Source organism: Morone saxatilis, unplaced genomic scaffold, assembly GCF_004916995.1.
Source record: "Morone saxatilis isolate NCDOM2014 unplaced genomic scaffold, NCSU_SB_2.0 Contig16, whole genome shotgun sequence".
Classification (NCBI taxonomy): domain Eukaryota; kingdom Metazoa; phylum Chordata; class Actinopteri; family Moronidae; genus Morone; species Morone saxatilis.
Window position 1 is genome coordinate 15031091 of NW_023339718.1, and position 21776 is coordinate 15052866.

The 21776-nt window shown below is 37.3% G+C and overlaps 1 protein-coding gene across 1 annotated transcript; it reads left to right on the forward strand.

Annotated features, from left to right (window-relative positions):
- The first annotated feature begins 480 nt into the window (after nt 1-480).
- Nucleotides 481-17794, forward strand: itga2.2 (integrin, alpha 2 (CD49B, alpha 2 subunit of VLA-2 receptor), tandem duplicate 2). Its single transcript, XM_035657632.1, has 30 exons — nt 481-614; nt 1812-1935; nt 3851-3960; nt 4217-4305; nt 5099-5213; nt 5805-5932; nt 6048-6196; nt 6385-6535; nt 6963-7128; nt 7299-7375; nt 8195-8333; nt 9183-9328; nt 9429-9572; nt 9818-10021; nt 10155-10285; nt 10421-10584; nt 11136-11287; nt 11429-11539; nt 11947-12032; nt 13281-13425; nt 13752-13835; nt 13949-14025; nt 14124-14207; nt 14328-14427; nt 14520-14627; nt 15332-15442; nt 15970-16083; nt 16217-16306; nt 16538-16654; nt 16843-17794. Exons 1-30 carry the CDS (start codon nt 569-571, stop codon nt 16930-16932), a joined length of 3552 nt encoding a protein of 1183 aa, XP_035513525.1. The 5' UTR covers nt 481-568; the 3' UTR covers nt 16933-17794.
- The last annotated feature ends 3982 nt before the right edge of the window (nt 17795-21776 follow it).

Consider the following 21776-nt stretch of genomic DNA (forward strand, 5'->3'; position numbering starts at 1 on the left):
AGACTCTATTGTTTGGGTTTATAAGATTAAGTTTATAGATTCTTAATATTGTACATTTCTTCAGATTTTCTTCTCTCAACCATAACTCTACAGAAATTATAGGGTGATGGGAGACAGTTGATGATGTTTATTCTTTTATTTGACATCTGATTTAAGTTTTCCACCCATTTTGTGGCTCTGGAGTTTTCTCGATTAAAATGGGTGTGGGCTTGTTTTGAACATTTGCCTCAAACCTTCTTTTTAAAAAAAATAAATAAAAACCTCAGTATAAGCTTTACATTAAAAGCATTAAATGACTTGAGATGACATTAGCGTGTAGGAGTCTCTTTTTCGGGATGGTCATAACCGGATTTCCCAACCTCCTTCGCCCAGTCAGACTTTATTATTGCAGACTTCACTTCACACCCTTTGATAGTACTTGGTCAAAGTCTGCATGGGCAGGTAAGAGGAAGAACACAAGTCCTTATTTAGGATGTCCGGTGCGTCACCGATGACTCGCTGTGCGCTGCCTCAACTTTTTGACAAGTGCTTCAGTTAATCACCTCATACAAATGGAATAAAGACGACGATGGACTTCTTCTGGGGGAATATCTTCTTCTTTACAGTCATAATTAGTAAGTACTGAACTTGTTTTTTGGACTTTGAACCTGTTCTTTTTTCCATTATCACCTCAGCCAGAGTTAAAAGATCCAAAATAATACCCATGCCACGAATAGCGAGGGGTTTTAAATCGCTTTCATAAGATTAGACTCGGAAATGTGTATTGGTCGTTCGTTGCAGCTTTGAATGTGATCTTTAACTATTTCCACACACTTTTAAACACATCTGAAAAGCAGCAGAGGAGTGCACGCTCAGTATGCAGTCCTTTTTATTGAATGAATCCGCCTGGAAGAGCGTTTGTTTTGAATTAGATTTCACTTCACCCTGCAGCGCTCCTTCCTCTGAATCTGCTATCAAACCGCACGGAATAAATAAGACCAGATTTCTCGTTTTAATGTGCATCATAGCGGAGAAAAGTCACGCCATTTGGTGTTGCGCGATGCCTGCTCTGTAACTTGTGGAAGCTTTCAAGCAGCAGCCAGACAGGAGACTTTTAATTATTCTCCTATATGGACATTCCCATTTCTGGTTGAAAGGAAATATGAATATGTTATGGGGCTTTGCGGAGCCCAAAGTGCTACTTTGTGCTGCAGGTAAACAGGCGTGGCAAGAGCTAGTGAAGGTCTCCTGAGTCCAGTACCCATCCACATTCCTGTCCCTGCTGATTGAGGGGAACACAGGGCTTATCACTGAGCTCTGCCTGTATGGGCTTGTGGGTCTATTGCTGCAGCAAGACTCACTCATAAGCAAGGAAGTTTCATGTCCTGAGGGTGTTCAGAGAGCTGTGTTTGAAGGTGGATTTTTGTCTATGGAGAAACACACTGTTCTGGGGCAAGCAATTTCTATTAACGCAATCCTCAACCCTCAATGGTTAGTGTGACCTTCGAGTGTTGAAAAGCTTTTTAGTGGGTTGAGTTGGTTTCATGAGTCAAGCTGATGTGGATTTCAAAACATACACGATTCAGCCACCAAAATCACCCTCTTGACTCAGGAAGGAAGTCAGGACTAAGTTGCTTAGTCTCAAACCTATTTTAAAAATAATAATGATATTAATTTTGTTTTGAACTTTCAGACACACAAATTCAAAACTGCAAAATAATGTAATGTGTTTAGCGTAGGTGCAACTGTGAAGAGTTACATGATGATCATTGAGGTGCTGTTATAAACTGTCACTGTCACTGTTATGCACCATTATGTTTCTCCTCCACCAGCTGACAGAGTTTGGCACTCACAGTCCTTCAACGTTGGCACTGCAGGAGCCAAGATTTTCAGTGGACCAGCAGCGGAAGAGTTTGGCTACTCAATCCAGCAAGCAACAAACCATGAGGGCAAATGGTATGAATTTAAGTCATCGCTTAAGGATTTTGTTCGTATGTTGGAGAGAGCAGTTAGAGCAAACAAAGAAGAAAAGTGCAGATTCACATTCAGTGGGCCACGTTTGTAGATAGACCTTGTCAGTACAGGCCTGTACACCTGAACAGGCTGGATTCCAGATTCAACAAGGAGCTTGCTTCACCAGGTGTTTTGTTATTGTGTGCATTACAAAAAAAATCTATGTTCCTCATCCCAAAGATGCTCTACAGTTTGCAGGGTTGAGATCTCAAGGCTCTGAAAGTTGTTTGTGTACACCAACTGTAATATTTCTTTCTCTGAACTGATAGGTGCATTTTTGTCACGTTGTGGAGTTTTTTGCTTGTAGAAATATCCATTTTGCAAATGAAGGCCTATTGCTGTAAAAAGACACACATGGTTATCAGCAGTGTCTAGGTATTCTGTGGCAAGTAAACAACTCTCCACATTGTTACACACTACTACCGCTAGCCTGCAGTGTTGGCACCAGACACCGTGATTAAAATAAAAATCTCACTTCATTTGTGTCCAGTTCAGCTGTATCATTTTGGTTCTAACTGAAGGGAGGGAAATTGCTATGGTTTTTGTTTAATGCACTGCGAGGGTTAAGAGGTTGGGTGTTGTTAAATGCTCCTCTCTTCAACACTGTTGTAGCACTACTTGTTTCTAACCATGTTTATAGTCTGGGGTCTGGGGATGGCAATGCCGGTCTGTTGGTCGGCTGCTCAGTCCACCGCTTTGGTCCACACTGAAGTAGGCTACTAGATGGATTGTCAGGAAATTCTGCACAGATATTCATCCCCTGACCTTTCTTCTTGGTGGTGACCATGAGGTTGACATTTGTGTTTTTTACTGAAGCATACCGACATTAGCATTTACTGTATGTCGGAGCACCAATGTGGCTAATTATAGTTTTACAGAGTTTCTAGCATAGTTTATTTTTTAACAATTGGTAAGTGTACTGGATTTATGACACTGATACGAATATCTGTCATATTGTCTATCTCTACTGATAAGTTGATGTTGCAATACATTGTTGCATGGTTGTGTGTGAAACAAGTAATTTGGTCATGTTTAAAGCCTCTTACATTTTGTCCCACTCATTTGTGACATTTAGTTAAACAGTAACTGGACGTCTCATTGATGTCTGGATCTTGCACACTGAGTCACAGTCTCATAGAGTAACTCACTGTCTGGAGGAGTGTCCCGTAGAGGAAGTGTACGGTATCTCAGGGTGATCTCTGACTGTATATTTCACCATCATATCATGAGAAAAAACAGTGATACATCCCATTTCCTGTCCTACAACGTACAAATAAGAATGATGTGTCCCGCTTAGCGTGCTGTGTTTGACATGGTGAGAAAATGCCGCATTTATGTCGAATTTAGGGTCAGCCTTACAGCAGTATTGGGACTTATATACTTTTTATTACTGGCTGTTCTGGATTTTGAGAAATGTCTTAAGTTACAGCTTCAACAACAACAAGCAGTGTCTGAATGCTGTGATGTGGGGAAAATGTGTTTGAAGTGGATATCTTCTGTGTGAACTTGTAGAATCTTGTTTGCTGTTTTATAGGAGGTTAGAAAAATGATATGACTTGACACTCAAACTCGCAGCTACAATGATACTGACGGATATTGATGTATATTTTTTGTATAACAATTGGCCCAGAGGTTACTGCAGTAAAGTTTGATTCCTGTTTTATTTCAACATATATTTAAAGTAGTGAAGTTACTTTTGTTCTTTGTCAACCGCAAGTTAACATCTATAGACCGAAATTCTGTAACCACTGTCAGCATCAAATCATTTGGATAAAATACTGTACACAACAAACATTCAAAGACTTACGGTACATGTTTATGCAAGTGTGGAAGAGATGAATATTGTTGTTTTCTGTAGGCTCCTGGTTAGTGCTCCATGGAGTGGTTTCAGTCGAAACAGGAAGGGGGATGTTTACAAGTGTCCAGTCTCAGGGTCCAGAAACAGCTGTGACAAGCTCAATCTTCAAGGTAAGGTTTGGGGTTTTATTATTTAGCTTTTGACCTCTCTGCCAAACATTGGCCATGTTAACTTCCTAACACTTTAACTTACTTAAAGTGCCTAAACACGCACTGAAAGATGCGTCACCAGCAGTATATTATAGCAAAGCATGTATTTTATTTATACTTTCAGCTTATGATAGTTATACACATTGTATACATTTCAGATTTAACAACTATAATCTGAACTTTAATGTAAGAGCTAATTTGTTGTCTTTATCCACAGACTCTGTCAGTATTCCAAATGTTAAAAACGCCATCGATAATATGTGCCTCGGGCTGACTCTTACCCGGATGCCTGCAGATGGTTTGATGGTATGTGTGTTTGTATTTGTGTCTGCTTTCACACCAAAGATAGAACGTTAATCATGCTCTTTCAGAGCATGGCACAAAATTAACGCCAGCCAAATGTCGGTAAAATATGAACAGTGGATTGGCTGGTAAAATTTGAATTTGGCCGGTGGACAAAAAAGTTAATGTACCAGTTAATGTTTCAGAGAAAGAGGGGTGCAAAAAAATATGTTTTTACTTTCTAACCTAAAATATTACAGATATTTTATAAATCTGTTTCTTGTGTTTCTGTTATTAATCTGGATGCATAACACGTTCTTAAAGTGCTGTCAGAAATATTGTAGTCACAAGATGGACACGCATGGACGACACAGCAGTGTGCCATGAACCGATTAAATCATGACTTCCTAAAAAATTTACATTAAAATGTTATTTAAAGGTGGAAGGAAGTGTGCCTGTGGCTTAGCTAAATTGGTTTCTGCAACAGAAAGTAATTCAAAATAACTGCACTGCACGACACTGCACAATTTCAATGTGTTGTTATTTACCACAAAAAAACACTTATTCAGCATATGAGTTGAATGTACAATTAACAACAATGTAATTCATTTTTGAACTCAGACATAAGAGCTCACTGGGAGCTTTTAAAGGTAGTGACAAAATATCATTATTCTGGTATCTCAATAAGCCTTTTTGTATCATAAAGCAGACATCTCTGGTTACAGTGGTAACTGTCGTTTCCCAGATGACCTTTTTTTTTGTAGTTTGCTCACTTCCATTAAGTCTCTTCTCTTTTTTCTGTGGACATCCAATACAGATGTGTGGTCCTCTTTGGGGACAGAAGTGTGGTAATCAGGACTTCTACCCAGGAATATGTGCAAAACTGAACCCCCTCTTTCAACCTCAACCCGCCTTTTCTCCTGCTGTCCAGAGTAAGAGCTGTCATTCTTTTGTATGATCATGGATGTTTGGTAGTTAGATACTTCTACGTTCATAGTGTTCACAGTAACGTATATTCTGTTGTAATGTTATGTCATGCTACGTCACCCTGTTATGCCGTCAGCGACCATTTTGTTGTGGAAACTGTAACATCATAGATTTTATAGTTGGTTTACTAAACAGCGACCTTTTTAATGCAAGACATGGCCAAGTTTGAATTGTTCTTTCCAAAGTTATTATTCGTCTTCTGGGTTCAATTTTGTTTTACATCATAGCTTGTCAGTGCTCAGCTTTTCCTCAGCTCTCAATTCCCAACTCACCAACAAGAAGGTGTCTCTGCTTGCAGCCATGTAACCACATACTAATGTAATTTAACAAATAAAAAAAGGCAACAAGGCTCAATTCTCTCAATTTTTTTTATATTTAATTGCCATTAACTGAAACCAGCTGCATGGAAGCTAGAAAATAAATAATAATAGTAAGCTTCAGAAAATGTTCAGCAGTAACGTGAAGGGTATGACCTTAGCTCCTTTCATGAATGCTCCTTAAATGTTTTATGATGTCTCTTCTCATGACTTTTGTAGCATGTGGAGGGCCTATGGACATCGTGATTGTTTTGGACGGCTCCAACAGCATTTATCCTTGGGAACCAATGACCGCGTTCCTCCAGAAATTAATACCTGCGCTCGACATCGGACCCCAAAACACACAGGTAGCCATAAAAGGAAATGTAGGCAGAGATGAAGCAGGGGATAATCTTTTTCTCCTTGTGGTCATTACTGACAGCTGTCTTTGCTTTTTTTTCACGCCGTTCTTTATTATGCCAGGTCAGCGTCATACAGTATGCAGTTAATCCCAAGTTTGAATTCAAACTGAACGAGTATAAAACCAAGGATGAAATGATAGCTGCAACATCCGGAATCGCACAAATGTATGGTTCCTCTACCAATACCTTCCATGCGATCCAGTATGCCAGGTTGGTGTTGCCTTTTATGTTTGCATGTGTTTATTTACTTATAATGTATATTTGATTGCTTGCTTGGTGTCTTGTTTTTCTTATAATTTGTATGTTGCTCTCTCTATCCGTCTGGTCTGTTTTATTATTAACTGATCAGGACTGAATAATTATTTTGATGTTGTTCCACTGTGTGTGCTCTCTTCAAGTCAGTGGGGTTTCAATCCAAAAAACGGCGCTCGACCAGGCGCTGCCAAGGTGATGGTAGTCGTCACTGATGGGGAGTCTCACGACGAGGCTTTCAGAGATACGGTCATTGCCGACTGTGAGAAACAAGGCATCACTCGCTTTGGTATTGCTGTAAGCGATGATTTGCTATTTACTCTCATCGTGTCATGTACAAACATAAAACAAACATTAGATCAATACTCAATAAACCAAGTCACAGGTTTAAGCTTCATTTTCCTGATTTTAATCACAAAGTTCCACTGTGTGGATTCATTAAAGGGTTCTGATGCTGAGATGGAACCAGAAATACAGCTTTAGCTTCCAACTACTTAGAACATTTTTATAATTTATGGTAATGATTTATACTTCAAGTTATCTTTATAGTTATTATTGTAGATAATGAGATGTGATGCCTGCTGATAGCATAACATTGGGTAGCTTTGTAAAATTCATTTGCCTAAACTTTTTTACATTTTCCACGTTTCTGATTAATTCGAGGTTTTGATGTGCCAGTGTATTACCTAGACATCTTTTTTTTGTCTTTGCACTCTTTTTTTAGGTGCTGGGTTATTACATCAGAAACAACATCAACACAGAAAACCTGATAAAAGAAATCAAATCCATTGCCAGTTTACCCACAGAAAAGTACTTCTTCAATGTGTCGGAAGAGGCAGCCCTCTCCACCATCGCTGGAGCACTGGGGAACCGCATCTTCAACATAGAAGGTGAATGTTATTTATTTTTACTTACTGCATATTCATTCATGCTCGTTTTCAAAGGAACTCATCTAGACATGTCACAACACATCTGTCATATCTGAGCATCCCAAGAATGATTCTTGATCTGCTCCTCTGTTGTTGATTCTGATTTTTACACAATGGTCTGTCCCTGCCAGGCACTGGAAAAGGGGGTGATAACTTCAAGATGGAGATGTCTCAGGTGGGATTCAGCGCTCACTACTCCAGCCAACAGGTACAGAGTGCTTTAACACTTTTCTATTAATTGTGACAAAGTAAGTTCACATGTTTAGCTGTTTTCAGACACTGCTGTGGGACGTTTGAAATATGCTAACAGAGGTGTAATTTGAAGGCTTATCTGATTCCAAGGCATTACACAGGAGTTTGTACTTGATGCATGAGTGTTTGCCAGACTATCCTTCGGTTTTGTAGATCCTGCCACACAAATACTTTGTCTAAAGTACAGACATACACACCACTGGCCACCAGTTCTGTAATCAAAGCTATGAAAATATGTTATAATAATTAAATACTGTTGAGTAACCACCAACAGCTAGCAAAATTTAAAGTGACTATAAAGCTGATCACAGAATCCCTTACACTGCTGAATGCTTTTTGTGGTTCAAGTTCAAGAGAATCCACAAACTTGCAATAATTATATTGCAAATATTTTGAGAAACAGTATGTATACCACAGACCTTATGCAATGGTTTGGTCTTTTTCACACTCATGTTACTGCATTGATACTGTGTTACAACGGCTGGTCAATTACAATGGTGAAAGAAGCATTTAGATTCCCTACTTATGTAAATGTAGTAATATTGCAGTATATAGATCTATACTGTCATTCTTTTGTATAATTATGAATGTTTGGTAGTTAGATATCTTTCTATGTTCATAGTGTTCACAGTAACGTACAGTCTGTTATGATGTTATGTCACGCTATTTCTTCAGGTTATGCGTTCAAGAAGCTCAGTCTGTAAGACAGATCAGAATATTAATGCTGTGTATTATATGATGTCTGTTAATTGGTCTTTGGCCTGGGCTGTTTAAGGATGTGCTGATGCTGGGAGCAGTGGGAGCCTATGCTTGGAGCGGGACCGTCGTCCATCAAAAAGGGTCAATAGTAGACATTCTCCCTTTCTCAGCCTTTGAAGGAACTCTTCAAGACAGGAACCACAGCTCATTACTGGGTAAGCATTGGATCATCTGGATTTATTTGACCAACTCTATTATACATTTTGCTTCTGTTACTTGATGATGAAACAATAAAGGAATGGAGATGTTCACTGAGCTGGTAATACAAGTGTAAACACAGCAGTGGTATATACAGTATAAGTAGATATTCACGATGGCGCCTTGTGGTGACTGTCAGGATAACTCTGGTGCATTTTCAAAACTTAAATTAACTTAAAATATGTGTTATAATGCTTTTTGTTTCAATGGCTTTCAGAGAATCCACAAACTTGCAATAATTATATTACAAATATTTTGAGAAACAGTATGTATACCACAGACCTTATGCAATGATTTGGTCTTTTTCACACTCATGTTTCTGCATTGGCACTGTGTTACAATGGCTGGTCTAAGTACAGTGGTGAAAGAAGCATTCAGATTGCCTACTTATGTAAATGTAGTAATATTGCAGTGTATAGACCTATACTATGTTACAATTAAAAATATTTAAGTAAAAGTACACAAGTATGTCAGAACAAGTCAGAAAAAAATAGTATCCCTAAAAGTATCAAAGGTAAAAGTATTAGTTATGCAGAGTAGAGCCTGTCACTGTTTTCATATGTTATTGATGCATTTATTTATAAGCAGCATTTTAATATAGTAGCTTGTAGAGGCAGAGAAAATAATAGTTTAAGATATTTTTTATAATTTAGTTGTGTAATTAATAGTAATGCATCATATTTAAAAGAAAATCCTCAAGTAAAGTACAAATACCTCAAAAATCTACTTAAGTACATTATTTGATCAAATTTACTTTATAATGTACTATATCAACTTTTAAATGTGTTACTTGTGGTTATTTCCAGGTTACTCTGTCACCACACTGAGCGATGGGCCTACAGAATACTTTGTAGCTGGTGCACCTCGCTCCAACCACTCTGGACAGGTTATCGTTTACACCGTCAACGCCCAGAAGCAATCTGCTATCATAGATTCAGAAAGAGGGAAACAGGTATGAGATTAGAGAATATGGTATTCACATTTTCCACCAAGAACCTAATGTTTACAAATGTAATTGATCGTCAGTAAAAACCTGTCTTTTGTTGTCCTAGATTGGGTCATACTTTGGAAGCGTGCTCTGCTCCCTGGATGTGAATAGAGATGGGGTGACAGACCTCCTGCTGGTTGGTGCGCCTATGTTTATGAGCGAGCTGAAGAGAGAAGAAGGCAGGGTCTACCTCTTCTCTGTCACCAAGGTAAAAATTTTACTTTTAGAGTAACACTTTGTGGTCTGGATTTTCTGAGAAACAGTGAACATGATTACCACTATTCACACTGATGCATTAGGATAGTCAGTGTTTCATAATGAAGAGACATCCTATATAATTACATTTCCTTTCATGACTTAGAAAGTCAGCACAGGTTTGTTGGAAAAGTGGGTGTACTGTAAGAGATTCTCAAACGTGATATATTTCATTTCTAATAATTTTCTCTTCTGAAGGGTATACTGAACGAGCAGGGATTCCTTAATGGTCCGTCCTCAAATGAGAACGCACGTTTTGGGATGGCCATCTCTGCTGTTCCTGACTTGGACCTCGATGGTTACAATGATGTTGTTGTTGGAGCCCCCCTCGAGGACAAAGGAAAAGGTGTTATTTACATCTACAATGGGGAGAAGGAGACATTAAAGCAACAGTTCTCACAGGTATGGAGAGAATCTGTTGTGTTTAATTTCTGACTGAAAAGTGAATTTGGAGCTAAATTCTCTGTTGATGATGAATATACATTTAGTTAATGAAATAATGAGAGTGATGATTATTGTTTATCATCTTTTTCAGAGAATTCTTGGCTCCAAACTGGATCCTCAATTGCAGTATTTTGGAAGGTCCCTAGATAGCTACAAAGATCTTAATGGTGATACAATCCCTGACATCTCCATTGGTGCATATGGCAAAGTGGTGCAGCTTTGGTAAGTTTAATAGCACAATCATCACAATATATGGGAATGATGAAGATAACCTGAAATAACTTCACTAAATGAACCAATCATTTATATCTGGTAATATCTGGCTGTTAATAATGAAAATTTGCACTTGATTTTCAGGTCCAGAGGTGTTGCGTCTGTCACCGCTAAAGCGTCTTTCAACCCCAATAAAATCAACATTTTCAACAAACCCTGCGACATTATTGGACGCAAGCTTACATGTTTCACCGCCAACCTCTGTTTCAGTGCTGCATTCAGGCCCAAGAACCCCGTTGGACCCATTGGTAAATCTGATTACCTGTTAGGCTTCTCAAGGATGCCCGATTTCTGTTACTTAAATTGTTAAACATTTTAGAAAATACACTTATTCACTTTCTTGCCAAGCGTTAGATGAGAAGAGCAATACCACTCTCATGTCTGTACAGTCAATATTAAGCGACAGCCAGCAGCTGCTTGGTTTAGCTTAACACAAAGGCTCGAAACAGTGGAAACAGGTAGCTTGGCTAAACCAAGCTCTAGCCAGGTTAGCCATAATTAGCAATACCAGCGGATACATTATATTTTGCTCATACAAACATGTCAGCAGACAGAAGTACTGTGTTTAGGACTGATTTAATAAGAAACAAAAGAAAAAGTGCTAATAAACAGAATATTACTACAACCTATCAAGGTATCAATCTTATAATCTAACTCTCAGCAAGAAATCAAATAGGTGTATTGCACAAAACTATTCCTTAAAGATAATAGAATCCCATGAAATTATTTTTAAGAAAGAAATGATTGCACTCACGTGTCAGAGAGTATGTCATATACAGTATATTTTCACTTCTTTCAGATATATCCTATACTTTGACTCTGGATGCTGACTTGCAGGCTTCACGAGTGACATCAAGAGGACTGTTCACACAGAACAATGAGCGCTTCCTCACAGAAAAGGCAAAAATATCATCTGCGCCACTGTGTCGAGACTACCAGGTTTATGTTCAGGTAATGGATGAAAGTCATCTTGTGTCTCTCAATGATTCAGTTGTGTGAGGTGATTTATGTGAGTACCCTCGTGTGATAAGGCTTGTAGAGATATTCAAATGTGTTTTTTCAAAATAGTATCACGTGTGCTTTTTTTAACAGGAGGCACCAGACTTTGTCAATTCCCTCAGTCTGAAAGTAGAAATCGAGCAGCAAAATGCAGATGTGAACCCTGTCCTCGATATGTTTTCTCCAAGTGCCTGGGAGTTTTTTGTAAGTGACAAACACTACATGATATCTATAAATCTGTATTAATGTTTTTTTTGCCTGTGGTCTAAATCTACAGGAAACAGATCAGGTGATAAGACTGTAGGCGAAGCTGTTATCTTGCAGAAATGTTTCTACTATTCAGTCATTTAAAATTATATGGTGTGTGTGTGTGTGCGTGATGATTACTGGCTTTTAAGACTAAAGTGTTTCATAACATCACGCAAGTACTCAGATTTACACACTATGTGTTTTCCCAACAAGACTAAAGTACTTCCACTGCAGTAGAAATATAATACATTTCCTTTATAGTATGTTTGTTACAAATCTAAGGAGATTATAAGAGAAGAGACATCTATTGAAAATACAACCTTTGAAGAATAAAGCAGCATCCTGCTCTGTTATTGTTTCAGATCCCCTTCACAAAAGACTGTGGCTCTGATGACGTGTGTGTCAGTGATCTGGTGCTAAGTGCAAAGACAGACACAAAGGCGTCCAGGTGAGAACTACTGATCTGCCTCAGGGGTATAAGATACATATCATACTTGCTCTCCAATACATATACAATATACAGCATCAGATATATACAGGTTTCAAGTAAAGACAGGATGTGCTCTGTTTCATGGTTTCACGTGATTTGTTGTTAAATTAAAGTAAAAACAATATAGACAGAACAAGCTCAGGCAAGTCTTTCTTTACTGTGAGTCAGACTGATTTTCTATGTACTGATCTGTACCTGCGTGTATTTTTCTAGAAGTGTGAAAAGGTTGTTATCCCACATATACAGAGGTGGTAAAAGTACACACATTCTTTACTGAAGTAGAAGTAGTAATATTTGTGTAAAAAAGAAAAGCCCAATGGTATGTAGCCCAATCTGTCATGTGTAATATGCACCGGTCTAGATGTTTGGAAGGTGTGCAATGATATAAATTATGATAATAATAATTAATAATTCCCCTCAAATGCATTAAAACTAAAGTAACAAATCTGTTTTGAAAATGTCAGTAAAAATCTGTAACAAAGTATTTTTACATCGTTAGTTTCCACCTCTGCACATAAAGGCAGCCTCTAATATTGTACACATTTATATAACAGGGAAGAAAGATTTGTGTGAAGATGACACCAAATTTGGCAAAATGGGTAATCCTCTATTTAATGTTATGCATTGGTAACTCCTAACAACCATTACAGCATTTTCTATTTTTTCTGTTTTATGAGTCTGTTGTAATTGCTAATAGCTGCACAAATTAGAGTTTTCCAGTTTATACAGCAACTTCATAGCCCATAAAATGGCTGGTTCAGACTTGTGAGCTTTGGAATAAACTTGTGTTATACATGCTCTGTGAATTAACTTGGATGAAAGGATATGAACAAGGACTTCACAGAGAACATACAAGACTTCTTAAAGTACTTTCCCATATTACAAGCAGCTGCTATTGATTTCTATTTTTGTAGACTTGGCTGTAGTGTATGCCTGTTTTTGTGCTTCTTTGTCTTTAAAGAAGGCAATTTGTTCCTGGATTGTGCATTTTAAGACGCAAGTCAACACAATAGTGTTCATAATTGCTTTTAACCAATGTGAATAACAGCTCACAATAGGTCCCATCTTTTGGTGTAATGGGGGAAAGATCACTTTAATTACATATGATTTCTATCCCTCTAGTCAATTACACAATACTCATACTGTGATTGGTCCGTTAATCCGTGACATATACAGAGTGCAGTAATCTGAGGTCTTGTGTTGCAGCTCAGCTCCCGTTTTGGTCAGCACTAATAACCGAGAACTGTCATTTGAAGTTGTTGTGAAGAATAAAAAGGAGAACGCATACAACACTCAGGTGTTGGCCACGTTCTCCAGCAACCTCTACTATTCCTCCGTCTTTCCTCCTGAAGTGAGTGAAAAAAGGCTCCATTAGAAGCCGTTTTAATTGACATGATGCTAATGTGGAAAAAGTCATATACTTGTCCTTAAATAGACTTTTTAGGCAGAAATTTCAACATAATAATATATGTCATACATACACATACACTAAATAAAATGCATCACCATAAATCATTAAACAAATTTTTCAGTTAATCTAACCCATACTTGAACATTTACTGAGACAGAAAAAAAGAGTGTAAAGTGTATTAAATGTTCTTTGATATTTATTTATGTATTGTCATTGTAGCAAAGCCACATAGCAGTTATGTACTATTCTGAATTAAACATTTACAGACGGATGGAGTCAAATGCACCTCAACACAAACTCAAACTGTCACTTGCCAAGTGGGATACCCAGCTTTAAAAACAGGCCAAGAGGTAAGTGCAGGCAATAAAATATTTTTTACCTACTCAACTATTTGAATTGATATTGATTTACAAATGTATTTGTTGTTACAGTGAGTAATGTAAAACATCATGTTTCATTACAGATAAAATTTCAGATCAATTTTGATTACAATTTCAATCAGCTGGAAAACAAAGCTGAGGTGAAATTTGAGGCCAAGAGGTACACTGAATTCACTAAAATTCAATTTAAAAATGGTGAATCTTAATTCATATTAATTATTATGTGTAATAATGTTCTGATTCTTTTTTTCTTAACAGTGATGGTAAAGAGGAAAGACCTGCAGACAACAAGGTGGACATATCCATTCCTGTTCGATATGATGCGGGGATTGTTCTGTCTAGGTGATTTTACTTTATGTTACTGTAACAGTATTTTTATAAACTAAGTCATGTATTGCAAGATTGACAGTTGACAATGGGAAATGCATTAAAGTATAATTTTTTATGGTTTATTTGTCCTAGGGAGTCAAATATCAATTTCTACGTGGCAGATGCTGCCACTCCAGTGGTAACGGTGAAAACTCTAGATGACATCGGCCCAGAATTTAACTTTACAGTGAAGGTGCATTAAATTAATCCGTCTCTTAAAATATCATTATCTAATTTCTTATATTTATTATAACATATATTTATTAAAACAAATTGTATTCAAAGGTTTCAACAAGTAACTTCCCTGTCAACCTCCTGTATCTGACCATTGCTCTGCCGCTGACCACTAAAGGTGGAAACCCACTCCTCTATGTTACCAATGTGGACACACAAGTGAGTACTGGTGCCTGTATCAAATACCAGCAACTTTTTTACTGAGTTTAAAAACTGTTTTACTTCATAAATGTCTCTGTTTACACCTGTAATTCAAATATTATAGACTTTCAAGCAATTCTATATACAGTAACATACAGTGTTTAACTGAGTTGACAGGAGTTGGTGGTGATCTGATGGCAACCATGAACTTGATGTTGTTCTAGATTGATTCAGACTGCTTCATAGCCCCCACAAATTCAGATTTCCTAAGTCAGGCTGTGTACATTTTCCTTTTTTCACATTTACTGTATGATTTGGAGCAGTGGTTCCTGACCTTTTTCTTTAGGGGATCCCTCTTCCATCACTGAGTTAACTGAAGACCCCTGACTAAGTGACATATTTTAGGGATAGTTCATATTCAATGCATGACAATAATTGTACAGGACAATTGATAAAAAATAGTGAAACACAATTAAAGTAGGAGGTTTGTGTAAAACTAGTGATTTCTTAAAAAATAAATGTTCAGAAAGAAATTCTGACATATAGGCTTACTGTAAATACTTTTTTAAGTTTTCTTACAAACTTCAAAATCAAGAAGGCTTCACAACCCCCCTCTGAATCTTTGGCAATCCTTAGTCTGGGTTGGGACCCCCAGGATGGGACCCACTGAGTAGAAATGTGACATCTATACAATAAATGACATTAGGCTTCTCCACCTGTAGGGAGATTCTATCAGCTGTGATTCCAGCGGCCTGGTGGATCCTCTGAAGATCAGTGGAAAGAGTTACAAACAGTCTTTCTCTGAGGAGAACCTCCGAGGCATAGATAAGCTGGTCAGTCACTAATCGTTTTGCATGTTTTTCTCTTTCTATATTAACTTTCTTAATGTTCCTTAGGATGTGTAGCATTTTCACTTGTATATTAGAGAAGCTAGCAATGCACGAATCTGAATCTGTAATATATTAACATAATAAAATATTGATGATAGTGATTTTATCATATTCTTGTGTATTTGTGATTTGATGCATACTTCGCCTAGTTTTTATGTTTTATAAAATCACATCAAATATGAAGCTATAACCTGCACATACAGATGTTATTTAGAATTTTATGTTTTATGTGTTGAGTATTTTCAAATAATACTTTATTTCAATTTATATTGTATTTATATTATAATGTATTTCATACCCCTAAATTTAGTCTACGCATTTAACAGCGCAACTCAAGTTTAACTAATATCTATAGCAGAATATACGTATTTGTTTTTTAAATAACCCTCATGCAGAAGAAATTAAAATTGTGTTTGTACTGCAATTCAGTGTTGCTCATCTCCTTTTGTTAATGTTTGTTTCACTGACAGGACTGCAAGAGTGCAAAATGCCAGTATATGACATGCATCCTCAAAGACACTGAAATTAAGAGCGCCTACTTTGTGAAAGTTAAAACAAGGATCTGGAGTGGCACATTTCTCTCGGTAAATGTATTCAATGAATTTTTAAAGTACTGGTTATTTTGTCTGCTTTTATTACCTTTCATTTTCTTATGTTGCTTATTAATGAATTAATGACGATGCTTTCATGATCTGATTTGTATAAATGTCATTGTAGGCCTCCTATCAGACCATTGAGCTGACCTCCAGTGTTAACGTTGAGACCTCCAACCCTGATCTGCTCATTATCGGCCTCAAAGAGCTACCAGTAAGATCACATTTCAATATTTGAATTCATGTAAAGAAACCGAATAAGGAAGAGAGTTATGACAGTGAACACATTTTTTATTTTATTTATTTAACAACTGTCATATGTCAAAATGTGATTTAATCCTGCCATTGCAAAAATCAGAAACAAAATGTGTTAAATCCCTTTTTTATTTTTTTGTTCATGCAATATCTGAGTGAGACAGACCATGTAATGACCTCTCCTGTCCAGGTGGTGCTGACAGTCAGTAAACCTGGAGAGAAGGGTGATGTTCCAGTGGGAGTGATAGCTGGCAGCATCATCGCCGGACTGCTGCTGTTGGCTCTGGCTGTTGGACTGCTGTGGAAGGTACGTGTCTGTCTACACATGTCTGTGCTTTCATAGAAATGTTCAGCTTTTTGCCTTTAGATTAAAAGTAAATCTTGATCACCAATCTACCTATTTATTAACTAATTAACCAAGTCATTACATTAGTGTTTATGGACATATTCTTACAGAAAAAGTGACAATATTTATGCTGTAATATCTCTTTCTAGTTTGGATTTTTCAAAAGAAAGTACCAGCAGCTTCAAAGGGAGGCCGATGAAGATGGGCAGAGCCACGCACATGTCAATGAAGTGTTGTGAACTGAAGAGAAAACCTTTCTCTCTTTACTGGATTGTTCCCAGTGTGGATAATACTGGTACTTGTCACTGGTTCTTGTAAAGTGCAAATGGACTACAGCTCAATCACTGGAAGTTGGGCCTTTTACTGAAACTGGGATTCAGTCTTCTGTCCATTTTAGGAGGATTACTGTTATTGGTCTTTATTTTTGAACTGTGTGGACTGTACATTAACTATTTGCTGTTATGCACTGACTTTGATTAAATGTAAAAACTTTATTTTTCCCCAACATGACAGAACCTTATACAGAGCTTTTTATAGGCCTTAGATGACATTGGATGCAATGTTGTCATTGTGAGTTTTACACTGTAAACTTAGGCATTTTGTTTTGACAAATTCTGGGCAACATGGTTGCCAAAAAACAAAAAACACTGACCTTTTTTTTTAACACACACACACACACACACACACACGCTTTAGCCAGTGACTCTGTAGCATAAACTTCTTTAACATCCACTGTCACCTCTGGCCCTCCGGGGTTTTCTTGCATTCAGACTATTAATATCAGTAGTTTAGAAACAAACAGGAAACAATCAGTACCGTATCCTGGAAAGAGTGCAATCTGTCATCGCTCACTACATTGTGTTTGTACTGTATATATTGTAAGATAAAATTATGATCTTTCATATTCAGTTTTATATATATGAAAAGATTAGTTGTTAGTCGTGATATTGGTGATGTTTTGTTTTTTGTCACTCGTCAGGTATGAATATTTTAGTAGCATATTGTTTAGGTCTGCAACTGACCATTATGTTTAGAATTGAATAATTTGCTGATCATTTTCTCGATTCATTAAAAAAGTTTGGTTTGTTTTCAGGAAATATATTAATGCCTGTCATGCTTTCCCAGGTTTCAAGATGATGTTTTCAAATTGGTTATTTTGTCGAACATACAGTCCAAAATCCAAAGATATTCACACTGCTGTCATTTAACGCAAATGTTTTGCATTTTTTGCTCAGACTGTTAATTAGATTATCAAATTAGTTGCAGTTGTTTCAGCTCTAATAATGTTTATCTGCGGGGCAAAAGCACATAAGGCCAACAAAATGGGAGTGAAACTACACTCCCAGGGTTCTTTGTTCCCAAGCTCAATATCCTCCTAAAAGTAAGGAGACATTTCAAAGGGGTTTTATGTTTTTCGCAATGTTTATTTTTTATAAATGTTTATGCTCTCAAATTTGCAGGCAAGACTTTGATATCAATTTTAATTGTAATATAGCCCTTGCCAATCTCTTACTATGTTAGTTTATATTGAGACACTCCTGGGAACATGTGTTTTGTTTTGGTTTGGGCAGATATTGTTTACTACAGAGTGAATGATCACACTCAGAAATGCATCTGAGTTCAGGGTGGTTGTCAAAAGCAGCAACCACGTTAATTTACTTCTTAAATACACTCTATCTGTACCATTGTTTGTTACTTACATTAGAAGGCTTGTGAGATGTTTTTTTTAAAGATAATTCTGCAGGGGCTAAATGTGTATTGGCACAACTTTGCCACAAGATGGCAGCATAATATAGATGACATGTTGGCACGGTTCATTATTCTCTCACTGCTCTGTTGATGACTTGAATGCTCTACTATCAATTAATACATCATAAGTTATGATCAATGTTGGATCGTGTTTCTCTTGAACCCCTCTTGTGTTGTCTCTTTGACATTCCTGCTGGAACACCTTTAGAAAACCTGACCCTGCAAGCAACCCTACTTGGACCCCTTCCCTCCAAACATCAGTACAACTGAAGTTTTCCCCTCAAACTCGATTAATTTCCTCTCACATTTTTGACTGTCGTGTTCTCCCACAGTTAGGTTATTCTGTCCCTGGACTGTTTTGGAATGTGTTTCTGACTGTTTTCCTTTTGCACGAGCCAACTTCAGCACCCAGCAGAGTCTTTAGCATTCATGTCTTTGGATCTGGCGAGGTGGAATATGCTATTTGTCTCTAATAAGTAGCATATTTTTTTGGGCGCCTGGGCTCAAGCTTTCCTTGTTGGAGGGGATATATAGAATTTGATGAATGATTGAACTGCTCTGTTTCACAATTACTCATGCGCTGCGGTGTTGTGAAATAGCCTTTGGATTCTATGTATATGTGTACGGGGAGCTATGTGGAAATAGTTGAAGAAATTAGATACAGTGGTGTTTGAACACCTTTGTAAATTCATCCCTCTAGGAATTCTTGCACATGATTGACAGTTACAACCAAACAACTGACCCTGTATGATTGCTCACAAATTGCTGCAATGTTTTTAAATGAAAAATGATGTCATAGCAAATTATTTAATAACTGTTGGCCCTTTTTTTTTTTTTTTCTAATACCTCAAGCATTACATAAATTTTGGCTCTAATCCTCACTGGCTTCATTGTAGCTGCCTTTAAGACTTTAAAAGAGGATTGTCATTAACTTGACAAACTACTGATGAGCTGGCATGGTCCTGGATTTTTTACTTCATTTGATGACAAAAACTAAAACATTTTCTCACGTATGTACGGAGTAGTTTGGTGTAGCTAAAGCCACGCGGTACTGCAGCCAAACGTTTTGCTTTTTATTGCAAAAATGGTGCATCAAATTTAAACAAAATAAATTTCATCCCCTGTGGCATCAGCGGTGTGTATAGCCAAAACAATCAGCATTATGGCAGTGATTTCCCTTGTTATTTAAAAAAGTTCCAATCAGTACACATCATTCGCTGCATGGGTCTGTTTGAACCAGATTCAGCTCACAGGCTGGGACAGGGAGCACTGGTCGCCCTTCTGCTGTTGCCATTAATGGCTTCAGGACAACAGCCAGCACTTTAAAGTTGATACAGCGGGGCAGAAATGTACTTGCATGTCAGGAAATGTTTAGCTTCAACTCTTCAAAGACTCTGATCTCACAAATCACACACACCAGACACAAGATGAAATGTCAAAACATAAATCAGCATCGAGTGAATATTTTCAGATTTGTTGAAATAAGTCACAAGTACTGACTTGCTGCTTTGGCAACTGTTTTAATTTTTTGATGATTTATAAACAACATATGACATTAAAACTACTACTTTAAGGTTCATATACAACTTCCAGTCGGCTTGTTTGATATCAAAATAGTCTAAATTGCCATGTGTAATTAATTAAAGAAATTCAGTTGTTGGGAAATTAGTCAGACTCTTTATTCACTACAAGGAATGCCTGGGAAACACAAGCGTAATTAATTAGACCTCAAGTGTGGCATTTAAGTATGAGTCTGGTATGAACGTGCCCCTCAGACAAATCATTTTACTGATTACAGACATCTTAACATGAGAACTGGGTGATATGTTCAGTCTCCAAAATGTTACAGTTCTGAAATTTCATGATGCTACATATAAAAATCATCACAAGATAGAAGTGATTTTGATTAGATCTGCCTTTACTGCAGTAGAATAATCACTCCACAGATACTTTTGAAGTATGTTATCACTAAGAAACTGGAGAGCAAGGAGGGCAAGATGTCAATATATAAGATATTGTATAGATATATACTACTAGTACTTGAGATAATGGTCACATGGACAGAATATGTGTTAATAGTTTCATATTCTGGGTGTGGGACCATTTAAAAATATTTATTGCATCTTTGTGTCTTCCAGTTGATAATCTAAAGCAGGTGAAGCGTGATCTGCTAGCTGGTCCTGTTAGTTGAGGATGTGTCCCTTTCTGTTTCTTCTTCTCGAGTACAGCTGCTGGATCAGCATGAACTCCTTCACTGGATCACAAAGAAGGGACACGCCATAAATAATACTGCAAGAACTAACTTGGGATATGATTATAACTTGTATTTGGCTGTATGATAATCTTTGTATTAGTAAATTCTGTGCATGTTTTTGTAGAAAGAGAAATGTTTTGTCGTAAAAACCGTATTTGTTTCCTGTGTATCTGTTATGGCTTTTAATCCTCAGATGTTTGTGTTAATGATGTTTTGTAATAAAACCAATAGTAAAAACAAAGTTATTGCCCAGCGTTGTTTGTAATGAAAATGCACTAACAAGAATAATAAACTTAAGATGGATACAACACAAAACTAAAAAGAAAATGAGTAAAAGATTGGGCTGGAAGTATTTTATGATCATATTAGCTGCCATATGACATAAATGTATATGAGGCAAACATGCATGCTGTTTCAACCACACTGACAGCTCTGGATTATGGGAATATTGTTATTTTGATTGCATGTATTCTCATATTTTGCAGATAAACGATACCTAAGTGGCATTTCACTGGAATTACAGAAGAGATTACAGTGTCTTCTTCCTGGCCGACAGATAATTAACTCCCTGGTGTCTGATTCACACCGCAGACACTTTGCTCCGGAGAGCTGTAACCAGAGTTCCGCTGAAGAGGTCGCGCAAGGACTTCTGAGGGAGTTCAGCCTGTGCGTCAGTGAGCGGAGAGCCGTGCGTGTGTGTGTTTCATTCAATGAAATGCAACACCCCGCTCCTCTGTCTGAAGCCCTTTCGGAAACAGGTTTGATTATATTTAAAAGCTTGACCCGGGAGAGAAACCCAAACAACTGTCTGTTCTAATATTAGCAGTGCGGCTGCGAACTACTATGAATTCTATTATTGTCTGGGCTCGGATATATTCCAAAAGGCAACTCTCATCAAAAGATTTACACTTTTGTCTGCAGTTGGTGGAAAAAATATCAGTTACCATCAAGTAGTACCCTTAATTTGAAGGACTGATGGTATGTCCGGATGGGTATGTTGGCTGTGGGCCTGTTTGATAATAAAGTAATAAAGGCCTTGATATATAAGTAACAATGACCTTCATTATTATTATTATTATT

Bases quoted from the DNA above. Each gene is read 5' to 3' on its own strand.
- itga2.2 (XM_035657632.1), top strand. From the start codon at position 569: ATGGACTTCTTCTGGGGGAATATCTTCTTCTTTACAGTCATAATTA. The intron at 5,214-5,804 runs GTAAGAGCTGTC...TGACTTTTGTAG, and splicing joins CTTTTCTCCTGCTGTCCAGA to CATGTGGAGGGCCTATGGAC. The intron at 7,376-8,194 runs GTACAGAGTGCT...GGGCTGTTTAAG, and splicing joins CTCACTACTCCAGCCAACAG to GATGTGCTGATGCTGGGAGC.